At 44.4% G+C, this 25,784-nt stretch overlaps 1 protein-coding gene across 2 annotated transcripts in view; it reads right to left on the reverse strand.

Annotated features, from left to right (window-relative positions):
• The window catches only part of reep3b (receptor accessory protein 3b), an 80,859-nt gene that overhangs the window by 8,652 nt on the left and 46,423 nt on the right, over positions 1-25,784 (reverse strand). Inside the window, exons 3-6 of one of the 2 annotated variants that reach the window (XM_070876839.1) lie at positions 21,729-21,805; positions 12,234-12,354; positions 10,729-10,842; positions 5,671-5,818 (exon numbers count right to left, since the gene is read on the reverse strand). In XM_070876839.1, coding sequence (XP_070732940.1) covers positions 5,671-5,818; positions 10,729-10,842; positions 12,234-12,354; positions 21,729-21,805 — 460 coding nt within the window. The remainder of the gene's footprint in view (positions 1-5,670; positions 5,819-10,728; positions 10,843-12,233; positions 12,355-21,728; positions 21,806-25,784) is intronic. The other variant, XM_070876840.1, reaches the window with a different exon arrangement.

Raw genomic sequence — 25,784 nt, forward strand, 5'->3', positions numbered from 1 at the left:
TATCAAAAGCTTTGCTAAAGTCCATATATACTGCATCTTACACATTACCCTCATGGTTACCGCCTCAAAAAATTCAATCAGGTTAGTTAGACACGATCTTCCCTTAACAAATCCGTGCTGACTGTCCCTAATTAATCCTTGCCTTTCCAAATGCAGATTTATCCTGTCTTTCAGGATTTTTTCCAATAATTTTCCCACCGCTGAAGTTAGGCTGACAGGCCTGCAATTACTCGGCCTATCCCTTTCTCCCTTCTTAAACAAGGGTACTACATTAGCAGTCCTCCAATCCTCCGGCACCATGCCCAGATCCAAAAAGGACTGGAAAATGATGGCCAAGGCCTCTGCTATTACCTCTTTTACTTCGCTCAACAGCCTGGGATGCATTTCATCTGGGCCTGGGAACTTATCTACTTTCAAAGCTGCTAAACCCCTTAATACTTCCCCTCTCACTATTATTTATTTTATCCAGAATATCACACGCCTCCTCAATAGCAGTATCTGCATTGCCCCTTTCCTTTGTGAAAACAGATGCAAAGTATTCGTTAAGAACCTTACCAACATCTCCCGCCTCATCTGGTCCAATTGCTAACAAGTTCTGATTATGGCATACTACGCTCTTTCGGCACTCATTACCAAGGAAATTGGCACCGTCGACAGGGTGTATACTTCAGTACATGCATCAGCTCCATTCGAGAGTGGAGGGATATTTCACTGGCAAGTACACCGCCTGGTTATTGAAAATATTCTCTTAGGGCAAAATACAGACCAAGAAATGATTCATGATTTTAGACTAATGAGAGGAATAACAAGTGGATATAATGGGGTAGTTCGAGTATGGTGAGAGAATCAGAGAACATGAGCTAAAGAAGCCCAGGGCTAAATACATAATCATGAAACCTTTTATGCTTTTACTAACTGTGTCAATTGCCAATTCAGCAGGAGGTAGGGAGATAAGGGTCTGGAATTGGAACAAGGTTCCTGCATGAATGATTGAGCTGGATAGACAGAATGGAGTTACAATTGCAATCCACTTGACTGTATTAATGTGAATAATCAGTTCGGAAGCATTTACACAAATTCAGCCATTACAGATTGGGCTTTGCACCGATACGATGCAACATAAATCTGGTGCTAAAAACTGATCTAACTTCTCCAGGGAGTAACATTCTCTTTTGTTCTGGTTTTTGATAAGATTCTCTTCCCCTTCCCCCTCCCCTCCCCTTCCACCGATTCTGAATTTGGGCCAAATTTACATTGGAACTTTAGTGGCAATAAAATCACTGCATCGATACTGCAGTTGTACGGTAAAGCATTCTTAAAGCAAACGATCATCGGGATTCACAGGCACCATTGCAAAAAACAACAAGGTGCCAATTTTGAAAAACTTCAGCATTTTTGAAAAATGATGGACGTCTCTTTACTGCAGACCTTTTCAATGAGACACTTTGCACTCAATGCGGTCATCTTTTAGCATATTGTGCACTAAAAACAAGCTTTCGGCTTTAAAAAAGCCACTTGTAAAAATGGTAGGCAATAGTTGGGAATACATTAGATTGTTAACCACACGTAATATGAATTTCAATGCATCCCGAAGTTATTTCAAGTGGCGTCACCTACAAAATTAGTTTGAAAGCTGCAAATGTGCTGCTTATAACCAGTTTACAAAGAAACAGGAGAAGCCATTCTGCCTCTCAGTTAGATCAATCATGGCTGATGGGTACTTCAGTACCATTTACCTGACTTTGCTCCATATCCCTGGATACCCTTACATAGAAACATAGAAAGTAGGTGCAGGAGTAGGCCATTCGGCCCTTCGAGCCTGCACCACCATTCAATAAGATCATGGCTGATTATTCACCTCAGTACCCCTTTCCTGCTTTCTCTCCATACGCCTCGATCCCTTTAGCCATAAGGGCCATATCTAACTCCCTCTTGAATATATCCAATGAACTGGCATCAACAACTCTCTGCGGCAGGGAATTCCACAGGTTAGCAACTCGTTGAATGAAGAAGTTTCTCCTTATCCCAGTCCTAAATGGCCTACCCCCTTATCCTAAGATTGTGTCCCCTGGTTCTTGACTTCCCCAACATCGGGAACATTCTTCCCGCATCAAACCTGTCCCGTCCCGTCAGAATCTTATACGTTTCTATGAGATCCCCTCTCATTCTTCTAAACTCCAGGTGTATAAAGGCCCAGTTGATCCAATCTCTCCTCATAAGTCAGTTCAGCCATCCCTGGAATCAGTCTGGTGAACCTTCGCTGCACTCCCTCAATAGCAAGAACGTCCTTCCTCAGATTACGAGACCAAAACTGAACACAATATTCGAGGTGAGGCCTCACCAAAGCCCTGTACAATTGCAGTAAGACCTCCCTGCTCCTATACTCAAATCCCCTAGCTATGAAGGCCAACATACCATTTGCCTTCTTCACCGCCTGCTGTACCTGCATGTCAACTTTCAATAACTGATGAACCATGATACCCAGGTCTCGTTGCACCTCCCCTTTTCCTAGTCTGCCACCATTCAGATAATATTCTGCCTTCGTGTTATTACCTCCAAAGTGGATAACCTCACATTTATCCACATTATACTGCATCTGCCATGCATTTGCCGACTCACCTAACCTGTCCAAATCACCCTGCAGTCTCTTAGCCTCCTCCTCACAGCACACACCGCCACCCAGTTTAGTGTCATCTGCAAACTTGGAGATATTACAATCAATTCCTTCATCCAAATCATTAATGTATATTGTAAAGAGCTGGGGTCCCAGCACTGAGCCCTGTGGCACTCCACTAGTCACTGCCTCCCATTCCGAAAAGGACCCGTTTATCACGACTCTCTGCTTCCTGTCTGCCAACCAATTCTCTATCCACGCCAGTACATTACCCCCAATACAATGTGCTTTGATTTTGCACACCAATCTCTTATGTGGGACCTTGTCAAAGGGTTTTTGAAAGTCCAAATGCACCACATCCACTGGTTCTCTCTTGTCCCTTTCATAAATCCATGCTGACTTGGACCGATCCAGTCACTACTTTCCAAATGCGCTGCTATTTCATCCTTAATAATTGATTCCAACATTTTCCCCCACTACTGATGTCAGACTAACCGGTCTATAATTACCCGTTTTCTCTCCCACCTTTTTTAAAAAGTGGTGTTACATTAGCTACCCTCCAGTCCATAGGAACTGATCCTGAGTTGATAGACTGTTGGAAAATGATCACCAATGCATCCACTATTTCTAGGGCCACTTCCTTAAGTACTCTGGGATGCAGACAATCTGACCCCGGTGATTTATCGGCCTTCAATCCCATCAATTTCCCCAACACAATTTCCCGCCTAATAAGGATATCCTTCAGTTCCTCCTCCTCTCTAGATCCTCGGTCCTCTAGTACATCCGGAAGGTTATTTGCGTCTTCCTTCGTGAAGACAGAAGGAAAGTATTTGTTCAATTGGTCTGCCATTTCTTTATTCCCCATTATAAATTCACCTGAGTCTGACTGCAAGGGACCTACATTTGTCTTCACTAATTTTTTCTCTTCACATATCTACAGAAGCTTTTGCAGTCAGTTTATGTTCCCGGCAAGCTTCCTCTCGTACTCTATTTCCCCCCTCCTAATCAAACCCTTTGTCCTCCTCTGCTGAATTCTAAATTTCTCCCAGTCTTCAGGTTTGCTGCTTTTTTTGGCCAATTTATATGCCTCTTCCTTGGATCTAACACTATCCTTAATTTCCCTTGTTAGCCACGATTGAGCCACCTTCCCCATTTTATTTTTACTCCAGACAGGGATGTACAATTGTTGAAGTTCATCCATGTGATCTATAAATGTTTGCCATTGCCTATCCACCGTCAACCCTTTAAGTATCATTTGCCAGTCTATTCGAGTCAATTCACGCCTCATGCTGTCGAAGTTACCTTTCCTTAAGTTCAGGACCCTAGTTTCTGAATTAACTGTGTCACTCTCCATCTTAATAAAGAATTCTACCATATTATGGTCACGCTTCCCCAAGGGGCCTCGCACAACAAGATTGCTAATTAGTCCCTTCTCATTACACATCACCCAGTCGAGGATGGCCAGCTCTCTAACTGGTTCCTCGACATATTGGTCAAGAAAACCATCCCTAATACATTCCAGGAAATCCTCCTCCACCACATTGCTACCAGTTTGGTTAGCCCAATCTGTATGCAAATTAAAGTCACCCATGATAACTGCTGTACCTTTATTGCACACATCCCTTATTTCTTGTTTGATGCTGTCCCCAACTTCACGACGACTGTTTGGTGGTCTGTACACAACTCCCACCAGCGTTTTCTGCCCTTTGGTATTCTGTAGCTCCACCCATACCGATTCCACATCATCCAAGCTAATGTCCTTCCTTACTATTGCATTAATTTCCTCTTTAACCAGTAATGCCACCCCGCCTCCTTTTCCTTTCTGTCTATCCTTCCTAAATGTTGAATACCCCTGGATGTTGAATTCCCAGCCTTGGTCACCCTGGAGCCATGTCTCTGTGATGCCAATTATATCATATCCATTAACTGCTATCTGTGCAGTTAATTCGTCCACCTTATTCCGAATACTGAGGCATTGAGGCACAGAGCCTTCAGGCTTGTCTTTTTAATACACTTTGCCCCTTTAGAATTTTGCTGTAATGTGGCCCTTTTTATTTTTTGTCTCGAGTTTCTCTGCCCTCCACTTTTACTATTCTCCTTTCTATCTTTTGCCTGTCTCCCTTTTATTTCCCTCTGCCTCCCTGCATAGGCTCCCATCCCCCTGCCATATTAGTTTAACTCCTGCCCAACAGCACTACAAACACTAACATTACAACAGTGACTACATTTCAAAACTACTCATACTTTGGGATGTTCTGAGGGAATGAAAGGCAGTAAAGAAGCCAAGTCTTGCTTTCCTTTTTACCCTTATCCAACAAAAGTCCATCAACCCCAGTCTGGAAACTTCAATTGACCCAGCACCCACAGCCTTTAAAGAGGGGGGGGGGGGGGGGGGGGGGGGGCGGAGAAAGAGAGTTCCAGATTTCCACTACCAAGTGTGGAAAAAGTGCTGAAGCAATCAGTAAGTTGAAGATAAATATACACGTTCGCCAAATCACATGTTTCAATTCAAATTTGGCAAATCACCAAACTTCCCAGATATCAAGGCTGGGAAAGCAAATAGTTCCCCTTTTTATAGCCAGTCTCAACATCAAGCACTTCAAATCAGAGCCAAGCTAAAACTCATGCTAGCTCAGTCCAACCTCAGGGGCACACCCAATTGCAACAATCATGAATTCCCATGCGAGGGATCTGTGGTCTCCAAAAGCAGTAAATAATTCAGTGCCAATTAATTGGCAGTAATGCTGTGAACCATACCTTCCAAACTAGTTACAGTTGAAGAACTGGCTCCTGGCAGACACACTTTAATTTTAATGTGTTCCAAATGCAAACCCAGATCTCAGATTTAAAAAGGACAGTGCTTGTACCTTGTGAACCACACTGTGAAATGTAACGCCACACTGTATCAGTTGCTCCTCCCTCTTTCTTCCTTAACTCCCACCTTAAAAAAAAAACTTCAGGCTTGCAACTTACACGGTCCAACTTCATTTGGTCGTTTATTTTCCAGAAAATTACCAAATTAGTTTTGGAAGGTTGTAGTGCTTTTAACTACTTACCAGAGTCCCCCTTGGACAGATGTTTCATCATCTTTCTGGTGTCTGCAACACTAGTTAGGGAGCGATGTCCTACTGGCTCATCACCTTGTATTGCTGTCAAGTCATGCATACTTAAACTTCTCAGCCGCTCTGTGATTGCACCTTGACTCTGCACAGCACAACAAAAATTAGATTATAAGCCCTTCAACTTTCTTCAAGTGCATTTCATTTTTGAAAACTTTTGTTCAATGATTGTCATACTTCATTGTAAAAAATGTCTTCCTTCAGCCTCAATGGATACATGTGCCAAGTGGTGTGGCACCAAGCGATGGAGAGCAGGAAGGTGCCAGGTTTAATCCCAGATCTGTCTGGAATGAGCCAGTGTCAGAATTGAGGGAGATAAAAAGTTAGTTGGGGTTCAGATTCCCAATTGTCATCCAGTGACCAGGGAAAGTATGCGCTGGTTGAGTGCAGGGTCAAAAAAGCAGGTGTATTGGCCACTACAGTCAAATAACCCAATCACCTCACTGCCCAGACTCTCGTTAAGAATGGTCACTTTGACAAGGGGACAACTGCCACAGATGTGCACCCAGCACGGTTCACTCCCTTCAACATGGGGCATGCAAGAGAAAAGAGCAAGAATGCCTCTCCTCTTCCTCCCCCACCCCACCACCCCCAGACAAATGGTGGTCTCAGTTCAGGAATTTATTTTCAGGCACCTGCCAATATATAGAAGACAGTTGCAACACAACAAACTGCCTGAGAAAGAGTATTTTTTCTACAAAAGATCTGTACATAATCCAAACTAGATGCCAATAGCTGTATTTAATTAGAAATAAAGGAAAGATAAATGCACAAAGAAAAATACAGCTGGGAGAAAACAACTTATTTACATGCAATGTTGCCAAAGTCCTATTCTTTTGTAAACACCATTGAGATGGTACAAAAGCAGCACTTGCAGGAATAAAGCAGAAGACACATTTCATTACAAGTTAACTTTTACTGGCACAACCTTATGACCTTTAAGCAACTGGACAGTACTGTATTCTCCAGAGTGAGCACGAGCGAGAGTTTTAAAACAGTTTTCAATCTTTAAAGTAGGAAACTCAGAACCATTTGAGTGTTTTATATAAAATTTGTAGGCCAATACCAATATTCCTCAGCACATGAAGCAACAAGCTCCAAAATTGATGAGGAGTGATGATGGGTTGGGTTTTATACAGTCTCCATGATTTACATACGTTGGTAAGTTAGACAATGACAATCAGAAGACTTCACCTTTGTAACAAAAATTCAACCTGTACTATCGGGCAATTTCTTCAATTTGCATTCAATAAGTGATTAAATCAATGATTATTAAAATAACCTCCAAATGTCCCCATGCATGCTTCAATTTTCAAATAGACTACAGTCAACTCTGCGCAGAAGTATTAAAAGTGTAATGAAAATTTGAAGTTGCAAGGCTACCCATGAGAATATCATGCTGTTAGTAGCTTTCAAAGCCAGCAATACAATCTCATTTTATAGGAATTTTCCCAACTATAACAAACATCCCATTTTAAGGTTTAAAAAGGTAATTAGTGTCATTCACCCATAACTTTAAAAAAATTTAAGTAGAGCAGCAATTATCCATGTCAAACTATTTACGCCAATAGTCTCATTACCTCAACACGATTGGGCGAGTACAACAACAGGAAGCTGAGCAGAGCAATAATCCTGCAAGACAGTTTGCGAGTACAGGCAAGAGAAAGCAATATCATAGTTAGAATAAAGACAGAAGGGAAACAAGCTCAGCAAGAATGTAACATTTTCCATAAAACTGTTGATGCAGAATTAAAGTAGAGTGGCAATAAACCGTATTCTTAATATGTGCATCAACTCTTGGACTACTAAGTGTCCTTTGCAGGTTTAATAAAAACATACCATAAGACATTTTAAAATGCATATCTAATGAAAACAAAACTTCTAAATTGTCTGGGGAGGAGGCTTGTGGGGTTTGGGAAAAAGGGGGTTCTTCAAAAGAATACAAAACATCTCTTTTCCTACTACAGGTTGAACCTCCCTTTTCCAGAACCCTCGGGACCTGGTCTGTTCTGGATACGGGAATTTTCCAGACGAGGGGTGGTCACATTAAATTGGATGGTACAGATACTGAGCAAGGGGATATCAGGGCTGGCTGGCTTGGGGCTGGGAGATCATGGTGGATCACGGGGTCAGGGCAGCGATTGCGGGAGTCGGCAGCGAAGAAGGACTTCAATTTGTTCATGTCAGAGTTCTGCGCATGCGCACCCGGTGGCCGGGAATGGTTCCAGACGAGAGGTGGTTCCGGATCAGGGAGCTTCAACCTTGTACTTTGTATGCTATATCTTTCAACTTGCACGACCCTTTAACAATGCCTACTCGGAGTTTTTTTTTAATTCATTCCTGGGATGTGGGCAAGGCCAGCATTTACTGCCCATCCCGAATTGCCCTCGAGAAGGTGGTGGTGAGCCGCCTTCTTCAACCGTGGCAGTCCACAATGCTGTTAGGGAGGGAATTCCAGGATTTTGACCCAGTGATGATGAAGGAACGGCAATATATTTCCAAGGCAGGATGATGTGTAACTTCAAGGGTAACATGGAGGTGATGATGCTCTTATGCGCCTGTTGCCGTTGTCTTTCTAGGTGGTAGAGGTCGTGGGTTTGGGAGGTGCTGCCAAAGCAGCCTTGGCGAGTTGCTGCAATGCATCTTGTAGATGGTACACACTGCAGACACGGCACGTCGGTGGAGGAGGGAGTGAATGTTTAAGGTAGTGGATGGGGTGCCAATCAAGCGGGCTGCTTTGTCCTGGAGTTTGTTGAGCTTCTTGAGTATTGTTGGCGCTGCACTCATCCAGGCAAGGGGAGAGTATTCCATCACACTCCTGATTTGTGCCTTGTAGATGGTGGAAAGGCATTGGGGAGTCAGGAGGCGAGACACTCGCTGAAGAATACCCAGCCTCTGACCTGCTCTTGTTGCCACAGTATTTATGTGGCTGGTCCTGTTAAGTTTCTGGTCAACGGTGACCCCCAGGATGTTGACGGTGGGGGATTCGGCAAAGGTAATGCCGTTGAATGTTAAGGGGCAGTGGTAAGACTCTCTCTCTTGGTGGAGAGAGTCATTGCCTGGCACTTGTATGACACAAATGTTACTTGCCACTTCTCAATCCAAGCTTGAATGTCGTCCAGGTCTTGCTGGATGCGGGCATGGACTGCTCCATTATCTGAGGAGTTGCGAATGGCACTGAACACTAGTCATCAGCGAACATACCCACTTCTGACCTTATGATGGAGTGAAAGTCACTGATGGTGACAGATTAGGAAAAGGGGAGGTGCAACGAGACCTGGGTGTCATGGTACATCAGTCATTGAAAGTTGGCATGCAGGCGGTGAAGGCAGCAAATGGCATGTTGGCCTTCATAGGGAGAAGATTTGAGTATAGGAGCAGGGAGGTCTTACTGCAATTGTAGAGGGCCTTGGTGAGGTCACACCTGGAATATTGTGTACAGTTTTGGTCTCCTAATCTGAGGAAGGACATTCTTGCTATTGAGGGAGTGCAGCGAAGGTTCACCAGACTGATTCCCGGGATGGCAGGAATGACATAAGAAAGACAGACTGGATTGACTAGGCTAAAATTCACTGGAATTTAGATGAATGAGGGGAAGAATGTTCCTGATGTTGGGGAAGTCCAGAAGCAGGGTTCACAGTCTAAGGATAAGGGGTAAGCCATTTAGGACCGAGATGAGGAGAAACTTCTTCACTCAGAAGTGTGAACCTGTGGAATTCTCTATCACAGAAAGTTGTTGAGGCCAGTTTGTTAGATATATTCAAAAGGGAGTTAGATGTGGCCCTTACGGCTAAAGGGATCAAGGGGTATGGAGAGAAAGCAGGAATGGGGTACTGAGTGCATGATCAGCCATGATCATATTGAATGGTGGTGCAGACTCGAAGGGCCTATTTTCTATGTTAAGCAGCTGAAGATGGATGGACCCAGGACACTGCCCTGAGGAACTCCTGCAGCAATATCCTGGGGCTGTAATGATTGACCTCCAACCATCACAACCATCTTCCTTTGTGCTAAATATGACTGAAGCCAATGGAGAGTTTTCCCCCGATTCCCAGAGACTTCAATTTTACTAGGGCTCCTTGATGCCACAATCGGTCAAATGTTGCCTTGATGTCAAGGGCAGTTACTCTCACCTCATCTCTGGAATTCAGCTCTTTTGTCCACGTTTGGACCAACGCTGAAATGAAGTCTAGAGCCAAGTGGTCCTAGCAGAACTCAAACTGGTGAGCAGGTTATTGGTGAGTAAGTGGCACTTGACAGCTCTGTCAACGACGCCTTCTGTCACTTTGCTACTGATTGAGACTAGATAGATGGGGCAGTAATTGGCCGGATTGGACATACCTGGGCATTTTCCACATTGTTGGGTAGATGCTAGTGTTGTAGCTGTACTGAAACAGCTTGGCTAGCGCCGCAGCTAGTTCTGGAGCAAAAGCCTTCAGCACGTCAGCCGGGATGCTGTCGGGGGCCCAAAGCCTTTGCTGTATCCCGTGCGTCCAGCTGTTTCTTGATATTACGTGGAGTGAATCAAATTGGTTTCTGAGGTGGGGCCCTCAGGAGGAGGCCGATGTGGATCATCCACTCGGCACTTCTGGCTGTAGATGGGTGCACACGCTTCAGCCTGGTCTTTTGCACTCATGTGCTGGGCTCCTCCATCATTGAGGATGGGGATGTTCATGGAGCCTCCTTCTCCCATTAGTTATTCACAACTGGATGTGGACTGCAGAGCTTTGATCTGATGCTTTGGTTTTAGAATCGCTCTGTCTAATAACATGGTGCTTGTGATGTTTACAATGGATGATGAACACACACACACACACACACACATTGCAGGTACAGAAGAAGCAGCTGAATTTGGCCTGAAAGCAGGACAGGATAATTCTACAAAGCACCTTTAACAATATTATATGGAGACGTTAAAACACTGGGATTTCTGCAAGGATTTAATCCAAGTCTTCAATAATCAGAGACTCTGCAACAAGGGTACACATTACTTGCCTTCACTGCAGCAGACACAGCAGCAGTTGCAGCCAAGTTTAGACCTTGCTTTCCAAATTTCACCATTGTGTCATAGCTTCGATCTTTGGCTTGACTAATATAGTCATCAATATCCTGGAACAAAAATAATTCAATGTATGAACCAATGTAATGTTTTAACTAAATGTAACTATATTAAATGCTGTCTTTTATGCAAAAAAATGTGTATTGCCCAGCAATTATTCTACCTTATTCTCGAAGATACAGCAACAAATATTTATTTTGAAAATGAAAGAAGATGGGAGAGATAACATTTATCATTTAAATGTTAAAAGAAATAATTTGCAGCATCTGTCACAATCTTAGGACACTCCAAAGTACCTCACAGCCAATCAAGTACTTGGAGTTGTGGTCATTGTTGTAATGTAGGAAATGCAGCAGCCAATTTGCGCAAAAGTCCCACAAACAGCAATGAAATAAATGACCAGAGAATCTGTTTTTATTAGTGATGTTCGTTGAGGGATAAATGGAGACATCACCTTATGCCATGGGACCTTTTACATCCATCTGGGAGGGTAGATGGGGCCTCAGTACTCCAATAAATCAGTCTCTCGAGTGGGGCTTGAGTCAGAACCTTCCAACTCGGGGAATAGTACGAGCACGGGGCCAAGGCCGGTACCTGGGTGCATGGAAAGGGAATTGGCTGTGGACTGGGTGGGGTACTGGCCTTTCACAGAGTGCTGGGCTTGAATTAAACCTAGACTAATGGGATGAAAATGTTCTCTCTTAATTACAAAAGTCCTATGTGAATTCAGGCAGGGTCAGCCCATCTCCCACTTAATTTGGCACTAATGACATCACTACAGCTCACAGGATAGCTACTGGAAATCAAAAATGTTGCACTTGTGCATTGAGGTCCTCTTTCGAGATTGGGACTGAAAAGCAGCTTAACTTGCAGCTATTCAGTCCATACCCGACCTGAAAGCACTCGACACCCCAAACTTGGGAAGCGTATAATTTCCAAACACCAACAATCATCAGAAAAAGTACAAATGCACTCAAAAAAGACTGCTGTCATTCCTTACTGTACAATAAACAAGCTGTTTCCCATGCATAACAATTTGACTTATTCCTATCAATTATAAGCTTTAAGACATACTGCATTCAAGGTTAGTTTTCCATCCTTAGTTGCATTGTTATTTTCCTTGTTGCATGCATTATTGTAAATGTAAATTTTCAGTTAGGAAATTGTTAGTATGAGCATTTCACTGACAAAGCAGCAATCAACCAGTACTGGGAAAACAACACAAAACCAAAGTTTTTAAATGATTTATTTCACAAAACTGCAACTGATGGTTCCTTCTGCACTGTGGCACGTCTTCAGTTTGTACAATATGTCCTAGAAGTTAATACTGGTTCACATAAAACTATCAATTTAAAATCCTTTTACCAATATGGTATAATTAGAATGGAGATTATTTTAAGAACTGATAGTGCTTAGACTTAACAGCAACTGAAATACTTACTCGTTCACGGGAGGAGAGAAGAGGATGCAGAAACTTTCTGTAAAGTAAACTTGCACCTCGAGTGTATGGAGATAGCAACCAGATAACAAATGCCACTTTAAGTTCATAGTACAGTGGAAACCTGCAAACAAAGAACACCACTTATAAAACTAAATAATGTCAAAGAGGCCAGGTTAAGACGACATTTAGTTGCACACTGACAAAACTAGAACCATCCTTGTTCATTTCCAAACTACTTACTCCATGCCTGCACAGTTCTATAAAACGCAGCTACAGCTTGATTCATTGAAACATATCTAAGCCAGAAACAGTGAAAATAACTTTCCAGAAGGTGCTAAATCTGCAATTTCAGTTCCATACAACTTCCTCTGCCATCACAGAGAGGAACTATGCTACAATAATAGACATACAAATCAATCGGCAAGTTTTTCAAAATAAGAACTTATAAAAGATTACCTGGACAGTCTTCATTCTTTAAAAGAGAACTTTCTCCTTAAATTGCTGGGAGTGGACTACCCCAGATCACATTCTGCAGACACCACATGAAGGACCATCGCACTGGGAGGTGGCCTTCTATGTGGCATCGTTCTCGCCCACAATGTAAAAGCATGCAGAGCATTTTAACAAACACTACTGTATGCACTAACTGCCAGTTTTACTCAGGAGAACATAAAGACCTTTTTGCTGGGAGAAGGAGCACAGTAATTTCTGCCACCAGGGAATATCAGCCAAGTTCAAACAGTGCTGTCTGCACAGAATACCTCAGCTAATGAACAGCTATTTAAAGGATGCTCCATTAGCAGCCACCAGGTGGAGTGACCCGACAAGACCATAAGGTTTCCTAACAGATAGGAGACCGCAGTGCAGAATACACACCATCAACCATTTGGAAACTGGTTTCTCTAAACTTTGGAATCATAGGGAAAAATTAACTGGCTGGGTCTGATGGAGAAACTTGGTCTGATCCATATTAAAAGGTCAATGTTCTGCAAGTATGCATACAATGGAAGCAATGTGCTAGCTCAGATTTATATGGGAATGAATCAACAACTTCTTCCAGATGGAAACAGGATACTATCTTTGGCAAGAAAATGAAATGGGTCGCAAGAATCAGAGTTAGATCAAATAAGTCCAATTGATAACCTCACCAACTCAAAGTAACACCTTCCCTGAGAAATTCAGTTCACACAAGCTGCGATTCAAAGAACGATTAATTATTACAGAACCAAATTAAGATCCCAAATCAGGATGAAAACTAACCAGTTGGAATTCAATTTCGAAGTCCAATTCTTTAAAATCACTTCTCTCACCCCTTCTCCATCTCATGCCACCAGTGCGAAGCGGTGGCAAAATCTATACTAATATATGAACACACACCGCCTACCGAGTTCCCTTATTTATTTAATCCAATCTATTATGTCCCCAAAGACGTCCAACAGATGTCAACAATGACTTCCCACCTATAAAGCCACACCCAGTTTAGCTTGTTAGTCTGGTTCTCAAGGGGCTTCGACAATCCTTCGGCAGAAGGCCCTGTTTTATCCATCACCAATATCATGCTCACTGGCTTGTATGCTCAGCATTATCTTTATTACCTTTGGTATTAATTTTGCCCATCACAAATCCTGGGCACCTTACAAGTTTCTCTTAAAAGTCTGGCAGGATGTGATCAATTTCATGGGCCATTTCTTTATAGTAGTCCTTCTGGATCAGGTGCCATACCTTCATTTAGTGTTCTGAGCCCATCCTCCTTATTTGCAAGGTGCATGGTAAATATTCCAGGGCTCTTGGATCCTCAACCATTTGGGCCAAGCAACATGGACATCTCTCTGGGCCAGTACTGGCTAAAGCAAAGAACTGGTCAATGCCCCCGACAGGGTGGTACATCAGGTAATACATATATGCCTTGCAAGAGAGCCTCAGGGTGGCACAGAAGTTGGGACAACATTGATCAATGCTGAAGGCATTAAGCAAAAAAGACTGGGCTGATAAAAGATCGGGGTGATACTCAAAACAGAACTGAAAAAAAAAACACTCAAACCAATAAATTCAAAAGCTTACATGATGCATACAACACTTTCTAGACTAGGGAAAAATTAATGAATGTGCGTGACAGTGTGTGGAGTCACGCCACCGATCATCCAACATTACTATTCCAGTAACAACTTTATAAACCCCAACGTTCAATTTAACACACAGGTGAAGAACATTGCTAACCCTAATCCCCTAATTTAAATTGTTCACTGCCATAATAATTTAATAAAATCGAGTTCCAATGTGACCTAGTTATTTGGAGACTTAAGAACTTATTATTTTCTACTTCAATGCTAAAATTAGTTCCTTACCAGGGGACACAGTCTAAGGATAAGGGGGAAGCCATTTAGGACCGAGATGAGGAGGAATTTCTTCACCCAGAGAGTGGTGAACCTGTGGAATTCTCTACCACAGAAAGTTGTTGAGGCCAATTCACTAAATATATTCAAAAAGGAGTTAGATGAAGTCCTTACTACTAGGGGAATCAAGGGGTATGGTGAGAAAGCAGGAATGGGGTACTGAAGTTGCATGTTCAGCCATGAACTCATTGAATGGCGGTGCAGGCTAGAAGGGCCGAATGGCCTACTCCTGCACCTATTTTCTATGTTTCTATGTTTTACCATAAACGTAACCACTGGATATCACTTCATTGTCACTCACTGGAACCATAATTATACATAACACATTTTTATTTAAAAAGACAGCAACGGCACGTTTAGTAACTCAAGATATACAACACAAGAACCTAAGAAATAGTAGTAGAAGGGGCCATATGGCCACTCAAGCCTGCTAGTCATTCAATAAGATCATGGCTGATCTTCGACCTCAATTCCACTTTCCCTGCCTGATCCCCATATCTCAATAACAGTTACAAGTTGATGTATCAGCCTGGGATTGCAGCGGACCAAGGCATTCGGGCCCCCGGCAGCGTCCAGCCCTTTCCCCAGTGACGTCCAGGCGTTGGGACCCCTTTCAGAGATGACTGGGCCTCTACTTCCCTGCAGTGCTCCAGGTGTGGTCTCGTCAGGGCTTTGTACATCGTGGGAGTACATTCAACACTCCGGGTCCCTTCGGCCAGCCGGCCTGGGCCAATAATGCACTCTGGGTCCCTTCGGCCAGAGGGCTCGACCCAACAACGCACTCCAGGTACCCTCAGCCAGAGGGCCCAGCCCAACGACAGGCTGTACCTGCCCTAGGTTGCTAGCGGTGAACACCAACTTTTGAACAATTTGAATTACATTTTAGCCTTTATCAACTTTTAACCAACTCTTAATCTATTTATTAAACCTTCAAATCAACTTGTGTAACTTTTTAAAAAAAATTTGAAAATACTTTTAAACTTTCTGAAATTTTTAACCTTGGAAGAAACTTTCCAAAACATCCCTGGGAACCCCAGCGGACAGCTGATCTTCCTAATGCCTGCCCCCCACCAAACCTCAGGCCGCCTACCATCAATGGCGCTACCCAGCGTCGAGCTTGCGGCCAACATCTCGCCGTAGGCAATTAGGCTTCTACAGCAGTGCCTGGTCTCCAGTCGTCTTGGATCCCCTTGCCACTGGACCAAGACCTTGCTCAGCTAAGCCCGTGTGGTAGCCGGTGTGCAGCAGCCACCCCACGTTAAAAGAACTTACGCACAGGCATCTTCCACTTCATGAATATGAAGTTCGAGACCTGGAACGTCAGAACCCTAGTGGACAACTCCAACAACAGGCCGGAACGCCGCAACGCCATAGTTGCCCGGGAACTTATATGTTTTGACATTGACATCGCCGCCCTAAGCAAGACCCGACGGGCAGGGGAAGGCCAGCTCAAGGAACATGGTGGAGGTTACACCTTCTTCTGGAAAGAAAAACCAGAGGAAGAACGCCGCCTTCATGGAGTCGGCTTCGCCACCAAAATGAACTGGTCGACCACCTCAAAGACTCCCCTCTGTGGGGTTAATGAACGCCTCGTGACTCTTCACCTTACCCTATCCCAGAACGAATGAGTCAGTCATCAATGCGTACGCCCCAACCCTCGATGCAACGGATGAGGCTAGAGGGTTTTTATTCCAACCTTGAGAAATCCCTGTCCCGCGTCCCCACGGGTGACAAATTGATCCTCCTAGTTAATGCCGGGGCACTTAAAGATGCAGCTAAGAGAGCCCTATACAGCCAGCGCCTCACAGCTAATCTGGCGTGCCTTGATGACCCCGCGATGCTGAACGCCCACAGCGCTTGGTCTGCCCTCCAGGTCTCCATAACCAGTGCCTGTGAAGAAACACTTGGTTACTCAACCAGGAAACACAAGGACTGGTTTGATGAGAATGATCAGGAGATCCAAGAACTAATAGATCGTAAGCGCAGAGCATTTCTGAGCCTCAAGCAACAACCCAACTCGGGAGCTGCAAAGCAATGTTACAGATGGCTCAAGGCTGAGGACCAACAAAAAACCCGGGGACCTAAAGAACAGGTGGTGGATGGAGAAAGCACAGGAGATATAACAACTGGCCTACAGCCACGATATGCAAGGATTTTTCATTACAGTCGAGGCCACCTACGGGCCAAACTCCCAAGGCCCCACCCCACTCCTGGCCAAGAAGAGGGAAACACTCAAGGACACAGAGGCCGTCAGGGCCCGCTGGAAGGAGCACTTTGAAGATCTCCTCTGATCTGAATCGAGACTCTGCCTTGGACTCGAGCGTTCTCAACTCCATTTCGCAGCATGCGACTCACCACCACCTCAGTGAAACCCCAACGCTGCACGAGGTAGGCAAAGCCATAAAACAGCTCAAGAACAACAAGGCTACGGGTGCGGATGGAATTCCTGCTGAGGCGCTAAGGTATGGCGGAGAGGCGCAGTTGGCACGGATACATGACATCATCTCTCATTTGGAAGAAAGGGAGCATGCCGGGAGATCTCAGATGCAGTGATCGTGACCATCCGACTGCGGCAACTACAGGGGAGTCTTACTATCAGCCACTGAGAAGGTTTTTGTTCGAGTTCTCCTCAACCGTCATTTCCCTGTGGCCGAGGTGCTCCTCCCGGAATCACAGTGTGGATTTCATCCCCTACGGGGCACAACGGACATTATCTTTGCAGCGCGACATCTGCAGAAAAAAATGCAGGGAGCAGCGCCAGCCCTGATTCATGGCCTTTTTCGATCTTACAAAGACCTTTGACACTGTCAACTGTGAGGGCTTATAGAGCGTCCTCCTCCGTTTTGCATGCCCCCAAAAGTTGGTCAACATCCTTCGCCTGCTCCACGATAACATGCAGGCTGCAATCCTTACCAACGGTTCCATTACAGATCCAATCCACGTCTGGACCGGGGTCAAACAGGGCTGCGTCATTGCCCCAACCTTCTTCTCAATCTTCCTCGCTGCCATGCTCCACCTCACAGTCAACAAGATCCCCGCTGGAGTGGAACTAAACTACAGAACCAGTGGGAAGCTGTTTAACCTACGCCGCCTCCAGGCCAGGTCCAAGATAGCCCCAATCTCTGTCGTCGAGCTGCAGTACGCGAACGACACCTGCATCTGTGCACATTCTGAGGGTGAACTCCAGGATATAGTCAAGGTACTCACCGAGGCACTCACCGAGGCATATGAAAGCATGGGCCTTGCGCTTAACATCCGTAAAGCAAAGGTCCTCCACCAGCCTGTCCTCGCCACATAGCACTGCCCCCCAGTCATCAATGTGGATCACTTCGCATACCTCGGGAGCCTTTTATCAACAAAGGCAGACATTCATGCGGAGATTCAGCATCGCCTCCAGTGCAGCCTTTGGCCGCCTGAGGAAAAATATGTTCGAAGACCAGGTCCTCAAGTCTATCACCAGGTTCGCGGTCTACAGGGCTGTAGTAATACCCGTCCTCCTGTATGGATCAGAGGCATGGATGATGTACAGAAGACACCTCAAATCGTTGGAGATATATCACCAAAGATGTCTCAGCAAGATCATACAAATCCCTTGGGGAGGACAGGCACACCAACATCAGTGTACTCTCCCAGGCTAACATCCCCAGCATTGAAACACTGACCACACTCGATCAGCTTCGCTGGGCAGGCCACATAGTTCACATGCCAGACACGAGATCCCTAAGCAATTGCTCTTTCACGGCAAACGAACCTAAGTTGGGCAGCGGAAACGTTACAAGGACACCCTCAAAGCCTCCCTGGTAAAGTGCGACATCACCACTGACACCTGGGAGTCCCTGGCCGAAGACCACCCCAGGTGGAGAAAGTGCATCCGGGAGGGCTTGAGCTCTTTGAATCTCAACGCTGCGAGCGTGAAGTGGTCAGGCGCAGGCAGCGGAAGGAGCATGCGGCAAATCAGTCCCACCCCCCCTCCCCCGATGAATGTCTGTCCCACCTGTGACAGGAACTGTGGCTTTCATATTGGACTGTTCAGCCACGAAAGGACTCATTTTTAGAGCGGAAACAAGTCTTCCTCGATTCCGAGGGACTGCCTATGATGATGAGTTACAAGTTCAAGTATGCAATCCACTGAATACACTGGTACTAGATCATACATCAAAGCCAGAAAGTCACCAGTTAAGACTAGCCGAGGTACTTTTTTTTTTAAATGCAGTAACGCCCATTTGAGGTGGTTCCAGCATGTTCCCAAACTCGAAACTACAGGCTATACGAAGCCTCCTCCCCACTCCAAATGCCAACCATCTGAAGTCTCAGTGACTCAGTTTCCGCTTGTATACAGGAGTCATTGTTTATAAAGGCGTATTCCCTCAGTGGTGGATTCAGGATTTATCCACAAATGGACAAGGAACCCATGTCCACCAATAAGGGAGCAACGAGTCCCAAAATACCACAACCATAAAATTCAAACAGCTATTTAAGAAAAAGCACCAAAACTCAGTTACAAGAAATAGAAACACACAAATAAAACCAGAGTGAAGAGGTTCAGTGACAACAAATATCAACCAGTCTTGACGGTGGGAGCAGTCAGCATCACAAGATTTAGCCAGCGTCAGGAAGAGTGGGAGCAGCAACAGTTTAAGAAAAGGCTAATTAAAACCACCAAATCAACTGACAGAAATTGCTGAAAATACACAGCAAGGGAGTCAGCCTCTAAACAATAGAAAAGATAGACAACATTTTAGACATTTAATCATCAACTGACTTCTGATGAAGGATACACAGCCAATAAATCATAACCTCACTTTTCTTCAGAGGCTGACTCACCTGCTGTGTATTAGGCACTTTACAGCTTTCCAGACTCAAAATTGCAGTTCAACAATTTCAAATCATAACCACCGCTCCCATTTTTTCCCCAGACAGCAGCTTTTGGTAATGATTCTGCTTTTGCCATTTACACTTCCTCCATCTTTTGTTTCTTTACTTTTCCCATTATCAGCCCCTTTTGCCTTGCACTATCATCCCTTTTGTCATTTAATCTCTCCTGCCTTCTACCTTATCACCTAACAACTTTTGTTCTTTCTTCCTCTTTCCCTGCCTACGTACTTAAACCCTGTTGCAGATGTAACGTTTCCCAGTTCTTATGAAATGTAATTTGAAACATTAACTTTGTTTCTCTCTCTACAGATGCTGCCTGACCTATTTCCAGCATTGTGTGTTTTTTGTGTGTATTTCCAATTTCTCGCATTTGCAGCTTTTTGTTTATTAACCAGCATCACTTCCAAAGTAGCTCAACAGTTTAATTAGAAACATACAGCACGAAGGAGGCCATCTCGGCCCATCGTGTCCACGCCGGGCGACAAAGAGCCGCACGGCCCTCAGTCAGCAGCCCTGAAGGTTACATATAAACCTATGAACAATGACAAAGGTAAAGTGCACCCAGCCCAACCAGTCCGCCCCACACCACTGCAACACCCGATACTGAAACATTCTACACTCCACCCCAACCGGAGTCATGTGATCGCCTGGGAGGGGCAAAAACCAGATTAAAAACCCAGGCCAATTTAGGGGAAAACATTGGGAAAATTCCTCTCCGACCTGTCCAGGCGATCGAAATTAGCCCAGGAAATCACCCTGGCCGTATTCAATTCCCTGCAGTACTTAGCATTATATCTGCACTGGCCAACAAGAGGTTATCCAGTCTAATCCCAATTACCAGTTCTAGGTCCGTAACCTTTTTAAGTGCCCATCCAACTATCTTTTAAAAGTGGTGAAGGTTTCTGCATCCACCACTCTTCCAGGCAGCGAGTTCCAGATCCCCACAACCCTCTGCGTGAAGAAGTCCCCTCCCTCAAAACCTTCTACCAACCTTCTTAAAACTATGCCCCCTTGTAATAGACCCCTTGGAAATAGGCCCTTGCTATCCACTATGTCCAGGCCCCTCAATATTTTTGACACCTCAATGTCTCTTCTCAACCTCCTCTGTTCCAATGAGAACAAACTCAGCCAATCCAATCCATCCTCATAACTAAGATTCTCCATTCCAGGCAGCATCCTAGTAAATCTCCTCTAGTGCAATCACGTCCTTCCTATAATACGGCGACCAGAACTGCATGCAGTACTCCAGCTGTGGCCTAACCAAAGTATTATGCAATTTAAGCACAACCTCCCTGCTCTTATATATGTCTCGGCCAATAAAGGCAAGCATTCCGTATGCCTTCTTAACCACCTTACCTGCTACTTTCAGGGATCTGTGGATAAGCACTCCAAGGTCCCTTTGTTCATCTACATTATTAAGTGGCCTACCGCTTAATGTGTATACCCTTTCATTATTAGCCCTCCCAAAGTGCATCACCTCACACTTCTCTGAATTAAATTCCATTTGCCACTGTTCTGCCCACCTGACCAGTAGATTGATATCCTCCTGCAGTCCATGACGTTCCTCTTCATTATCAACCACACAGCTAATTTGAGTGTTGTCTGCAAACTTCTTAATCATACTCCCTATATTCAAATCTAAATCTTTGATATATACCACAAAAAGCAAGGGGCCCAATACTGGGCCCTGTGGAACCCCACTGGAAACATCCTTGCAGTCACAAAAACATCCTTTGCTTCCTACCTCCAAACCAATTTTAGATCCAGCTTGCCACTTTGCCCTGTATCCCATGGGCTTTAACCTTCATGACCAGTCTACCATGTGGGAGCTTATCAAAAGCTTTGCTAAAGTCCATATACACTACATCGTACGCACTACCCTTATCGGCCCTCTTGGTTCCCTCCTCGAAAAATTCAATCAGGTTAATCAAACATGATCTTCCCTTAACAAATCCGTGCTGACTGTGCCCAATTAATCCTTGCCTTTCCAAATTCAGATTTATCCTGTCTTTCAGGAATTTTTCCAATAATTTTCCCACCACTGAGGTTAGGCTCACAGGCCTGTAATTACTCGGCCTATCACTTTCTCCCTTCTCAAACATTAGCAGTCCTCCAATCCTCCGGTACCATACCCAAATCCAAAGAGGACTGGAAAATGATGGTCAAGGCCTCTGCTATTTCCTCTTTTACTTCGCTCAACAGCCTGGGATGCATTTTATAATCTTACCAAGATACTGTGAGATCTGCAAAAGTTTCAAGTACTGTATAAAGGGCAAAAACGATCCAGTACATCATCCAACGAACCTGGTGAAGGAAAATGCAGAACATGAGACACAAAAATGTAAAATCAATTTTATTACTGAGAAATACACACACACCCCCATCAATACACACCCGCCGCGTGTCAACAGACCTGCGGTGTAGTTGCAGCATTTTCAGATTTCTAGTTTATTTTTATTTTTTTACAAAGGCCTTAAACATTAGAAAGTAAAACACAGTCCACACAAACCTTTAAAACATTAATAGCACACTGGTTTGTTATTCTGCAGTTGGTATGAAGCATAAGTGGTGTACATTGGTCTCACATCAGACATGTAAACCAGAGCTGAAGGCAGACTAACTTCAACTGGACATTTTTGTCCAGGTATAGCTGCAAAGTCAAACCAATGACAATGTATTATTACCCTACAGATGATTAGTGGAAAATAGTAAAATGAGAAAGCTTTTAGAGGGCTGTACAAATATACAAGTGACTAAATATCATTCGAGTCTGTGACTGGACCACGAATTAGGAATATATGAATGGGCATAATTTATAACCATTCTTCCTTCCATTCAGCTGCCACAAGTCCACACACTTGTGTCAGGAGTTAGCTACGGTTACTCCCACAATGAGTCACTCACCAGGTGGTGCAATGTCATACACTCGGTGCAAGTTTACATCAATTTCTACAAAAAGCCTCAAACTGTTTCCCTGCCTCTGCTCATCGCCCCCTGAAAACAGAGACAAACACAAACTTGCCGTGTTGTAAATTGTAGGCATAAAGCTGCATCCTGTAGCCCCAACCTCAAAAAACATATCCCTGGAGTATCAGTCCGTTTCAGCGATTAGTTCTACCCAGAAACGCAAACACTTTGCATTGGTTTTGTAATTCGATATTCCTTTGCTGAGGGTGCAGCTCCAAGCACCAATGCAAAGTGCAATAATATTTAAACACACAAAAATTATTGGCCCCTCATTTTACAACACAAAAATCTTCCCAATGAAAGCAGCACACTACTGGTGCTGGCGTTCCTTTTCTCTACCCTTCACCACAAGGGAAGGTGCAAAGGGAAGGCCAATTCAGAATTGACTTGCTTACAGACTTTAGTCTTGCTTCCATTTCATGGAAAGTCACAGCTAAATCAGGGCTAAGCTTGACAATCATGTGTACAACAATAGAAAACCAACTCATCGCATCCTCAGAGAATCCCAAAGGGCTTCAGAGGCAATTACTTTTAAAATGTAGTCACAGTGGTAATGTAGGGAAAAAAAGCAACTAATTTGCACACAGCAAGTTCCCAGAGACCAACGAGATAAGTTAGCAGATTGTCTGTTTTTGGTGGTGTTGGCTGAGGGACAAAAGTTAGCCAATACAATTCCCCTGCTTAGAATAGTGCCATGGGATCTTTTATGTCCATCTAAGCGAGAAGAAAGGGCCTCGGTTTAATGTCTCATCCAAAAGACAACAGTACAGTAGTCCCTCAGTACTGCACTAAGTATCAGCCCAGATTACAAGTTTCAATCTCTGGACTGGAGCTTGAACCCACAAGCTTCTCACTCAGAAGCAAGAGCGCTACCACTGAGATATGGCTGACTTTGTTAACAGCAATCAGCATGGATTCAAAAGGGGAAGATCCCACCTCACCAACATGCTCAACTTCTCAGAGGAAGTGACAACTCAATTGGACCGCGGTGATCCCTACAACGTGGTGTATTACAGCTTGCAAAAGGCTTTTGATAGATTTCCACAGCTGTTAAGCTGTGGGAATTTAGGGTAAATCCTGGGAATGGATAAGAAACTGGCTGACGGGTAGGAAACAATGAGCACACATTAGAGAATGATGTCAGAGTGCAGGATGGGGGGGGATGGGCAGGGGGAAGAGAGTCAGGCACCTCACAATTCAGTGTTGGGACCACTATAGTTTCTAATTTACATAAATGATCCAGATTCAGAAACTGAAACTGCAGAAACTGCTTTGCAAATGAGGGGCAGTGGAAAATGGAAACAGCTCAGAGATTGCAGCACAAGTTGGATAAAACATCCAAGTGGGGAGTGTCTATAGACACGACAGTCAACCAGTGAGTTGGAGGTGAGGCAGGATTTACTGCAAGCAAGTATATTTTACAGCAAGCAGCAAAACAAAGTTTATTTACTGAGCAAAGTTTATTTGCAGTCTATTTAAAAAGTGTGTCTCTCGGAACTGCAGCAAACAGAACTTATGCATGACCGAAACTACAGCACTGCTCCCAATAAAAACATGGCGATTTCTCTGGCAAAATGCAGAGAGTGGAGTTTAGCTACAGAATACAAATTGTGTACATAAAATCAATTCCAGTCACTTACAACAGTGCGGTCTCCAGGCATGATGGAGGGGGGAAATCATTTCCATTCTGGCAGAGAATACTGCTGTCATTATATGCAGTCATGCAAGGAGCAGGTGAAATTTAATGCGGACAATATTACACTTCGGCAGGAAAAACAAACATGCATACTCCATGGGTGGTATTGAAATGGCCACGAATGAAGCAGAGAGACACCTTGGTGCTGTAGTAGATTCAATGCTCAGCATGTCCAAATAGTGCAAAGCAGCAATTGAAGTTAGCAGGATGTGGAACGACATGGTCTAACCAGTATAAGAAGTCAGAATAGGTAATGTTCAAACTATACAGTGCATCTCTGGTCAGGCTGCACCATGAATACTGCATCCAGCTCTGATCCTAGGAAACAAAGGAGATATTCAAGTGCTGAAGACTGTAGAGAACAGCCACAGAGCTGACCCCCTAGTGTCAGGGGTTAGAGTTAGGATGAAAGGCAGGAGAAGGTAGAGGCTTTTCAGTGTAATTATCTTGTGATCTGACCAAATGCCTCACACAGCGCTTTCCACTTTGTTTCTGTGTATTCAAGGAAACTCTCACTAGTAAAAATTCTACACCGGGGTACTAATAACAAAATAAACAACTTGTTTGCTTCTTTATTCAATGATCTACACAAACTCCAATGACTGAAAGCCTGCCGTTGTGTTTTACATAATCCCTAAGTAGGCCAGCCAATACTGAGCCTAGAAATTGCTGTCTGTTATTTCAATGCTGCCATTAGTTCACTTACTGTAAATGGGGTAATGCTTCCATTGAAATAAAGTTCACATAGGATCATGGTAACATCGAACACTGCCAACTGTAATTTTTGGGCGTTGGTGTTGTAATGAAGAGTTAATAATAGTCTTAAAATCAGCACTCTGCCATTTCTGGGAGTTCCTCCAGAGCATAGAAAAGGCCAGAACATCTATCCACTCCTTCCTTGGGCACCCAGAGTATAGGGGGCAGGGACTTCTGACTGGGAATTCCTGCATCCTCTGCCTTTGAGGACCTAATGTAAAATCAGAGGCCAGTATATTGAGGTGCAATAGCCTCTAATCTCAGCATAAATGGGTTCCCTGGGAATGCATCATAGGCAGTCCCTCAGTCGAGGATGACTTGCTTCCACACTAAATACGAGTTCTCAGGTGACTGGAGAGTCCAATGCGGGAGCTACAGTCTCTGTCACAAGTGGGTGGGGTTGACGCACACTCCTTCCGCTGCCTGCGCTTGATTTCTGCTTGTTCTCGGCGATGAGACTTGAGGAGCTCAGCACCTTCCTGGATGCTCTTCCTCCACTTTGGGCAGTCGTGGACCAGGGATTCCCAGGTGTCGGTGGGGATGTTGCACTTTATCAAGGAGGCTTTGAAGGTGTCCCTGAAACATTTCCTCTGCCCACCTGGGGCTCGCTTGCAGTGTCGAAGTTCTGTGTAGAGCGCTTGCTTTGGGAGTCTTGTGTCGGGCATGCGGACGATGTGGCCCGCCCAACGGAGCTGATTGAGTGTGGTCAATGCTTCGATGCTGGACTGCGCGAAAACATCAACGTTGGTTTGCAGGATCTTGCGGAGGCAGCGCTGGTGGTACTTCCCCAGCATTTTGAGGTGTCTGCTGTATATAGTCCACGTCTGAGCCATAGAGGGCAGGTATCACTACTTCCCTTTAGAT

The sequence above is a fragment of the Pristiophorus japonicus genome, chromosome 3, assembly GCF_044704955.1.
Source record: "Pristiophorus japonicus isolate sPriJap1 chromosome 3, sPriJap1.hap1, whole genome shotgun sequence".
In the NCBI taxonomy this organism is placed as follows: domain Eukaryota; kingdom Metazoa; phylum Chordata; class Chondrichthyes; family Pristiophoridae; genus Pristiophorus; species Pristiophorus japonicus.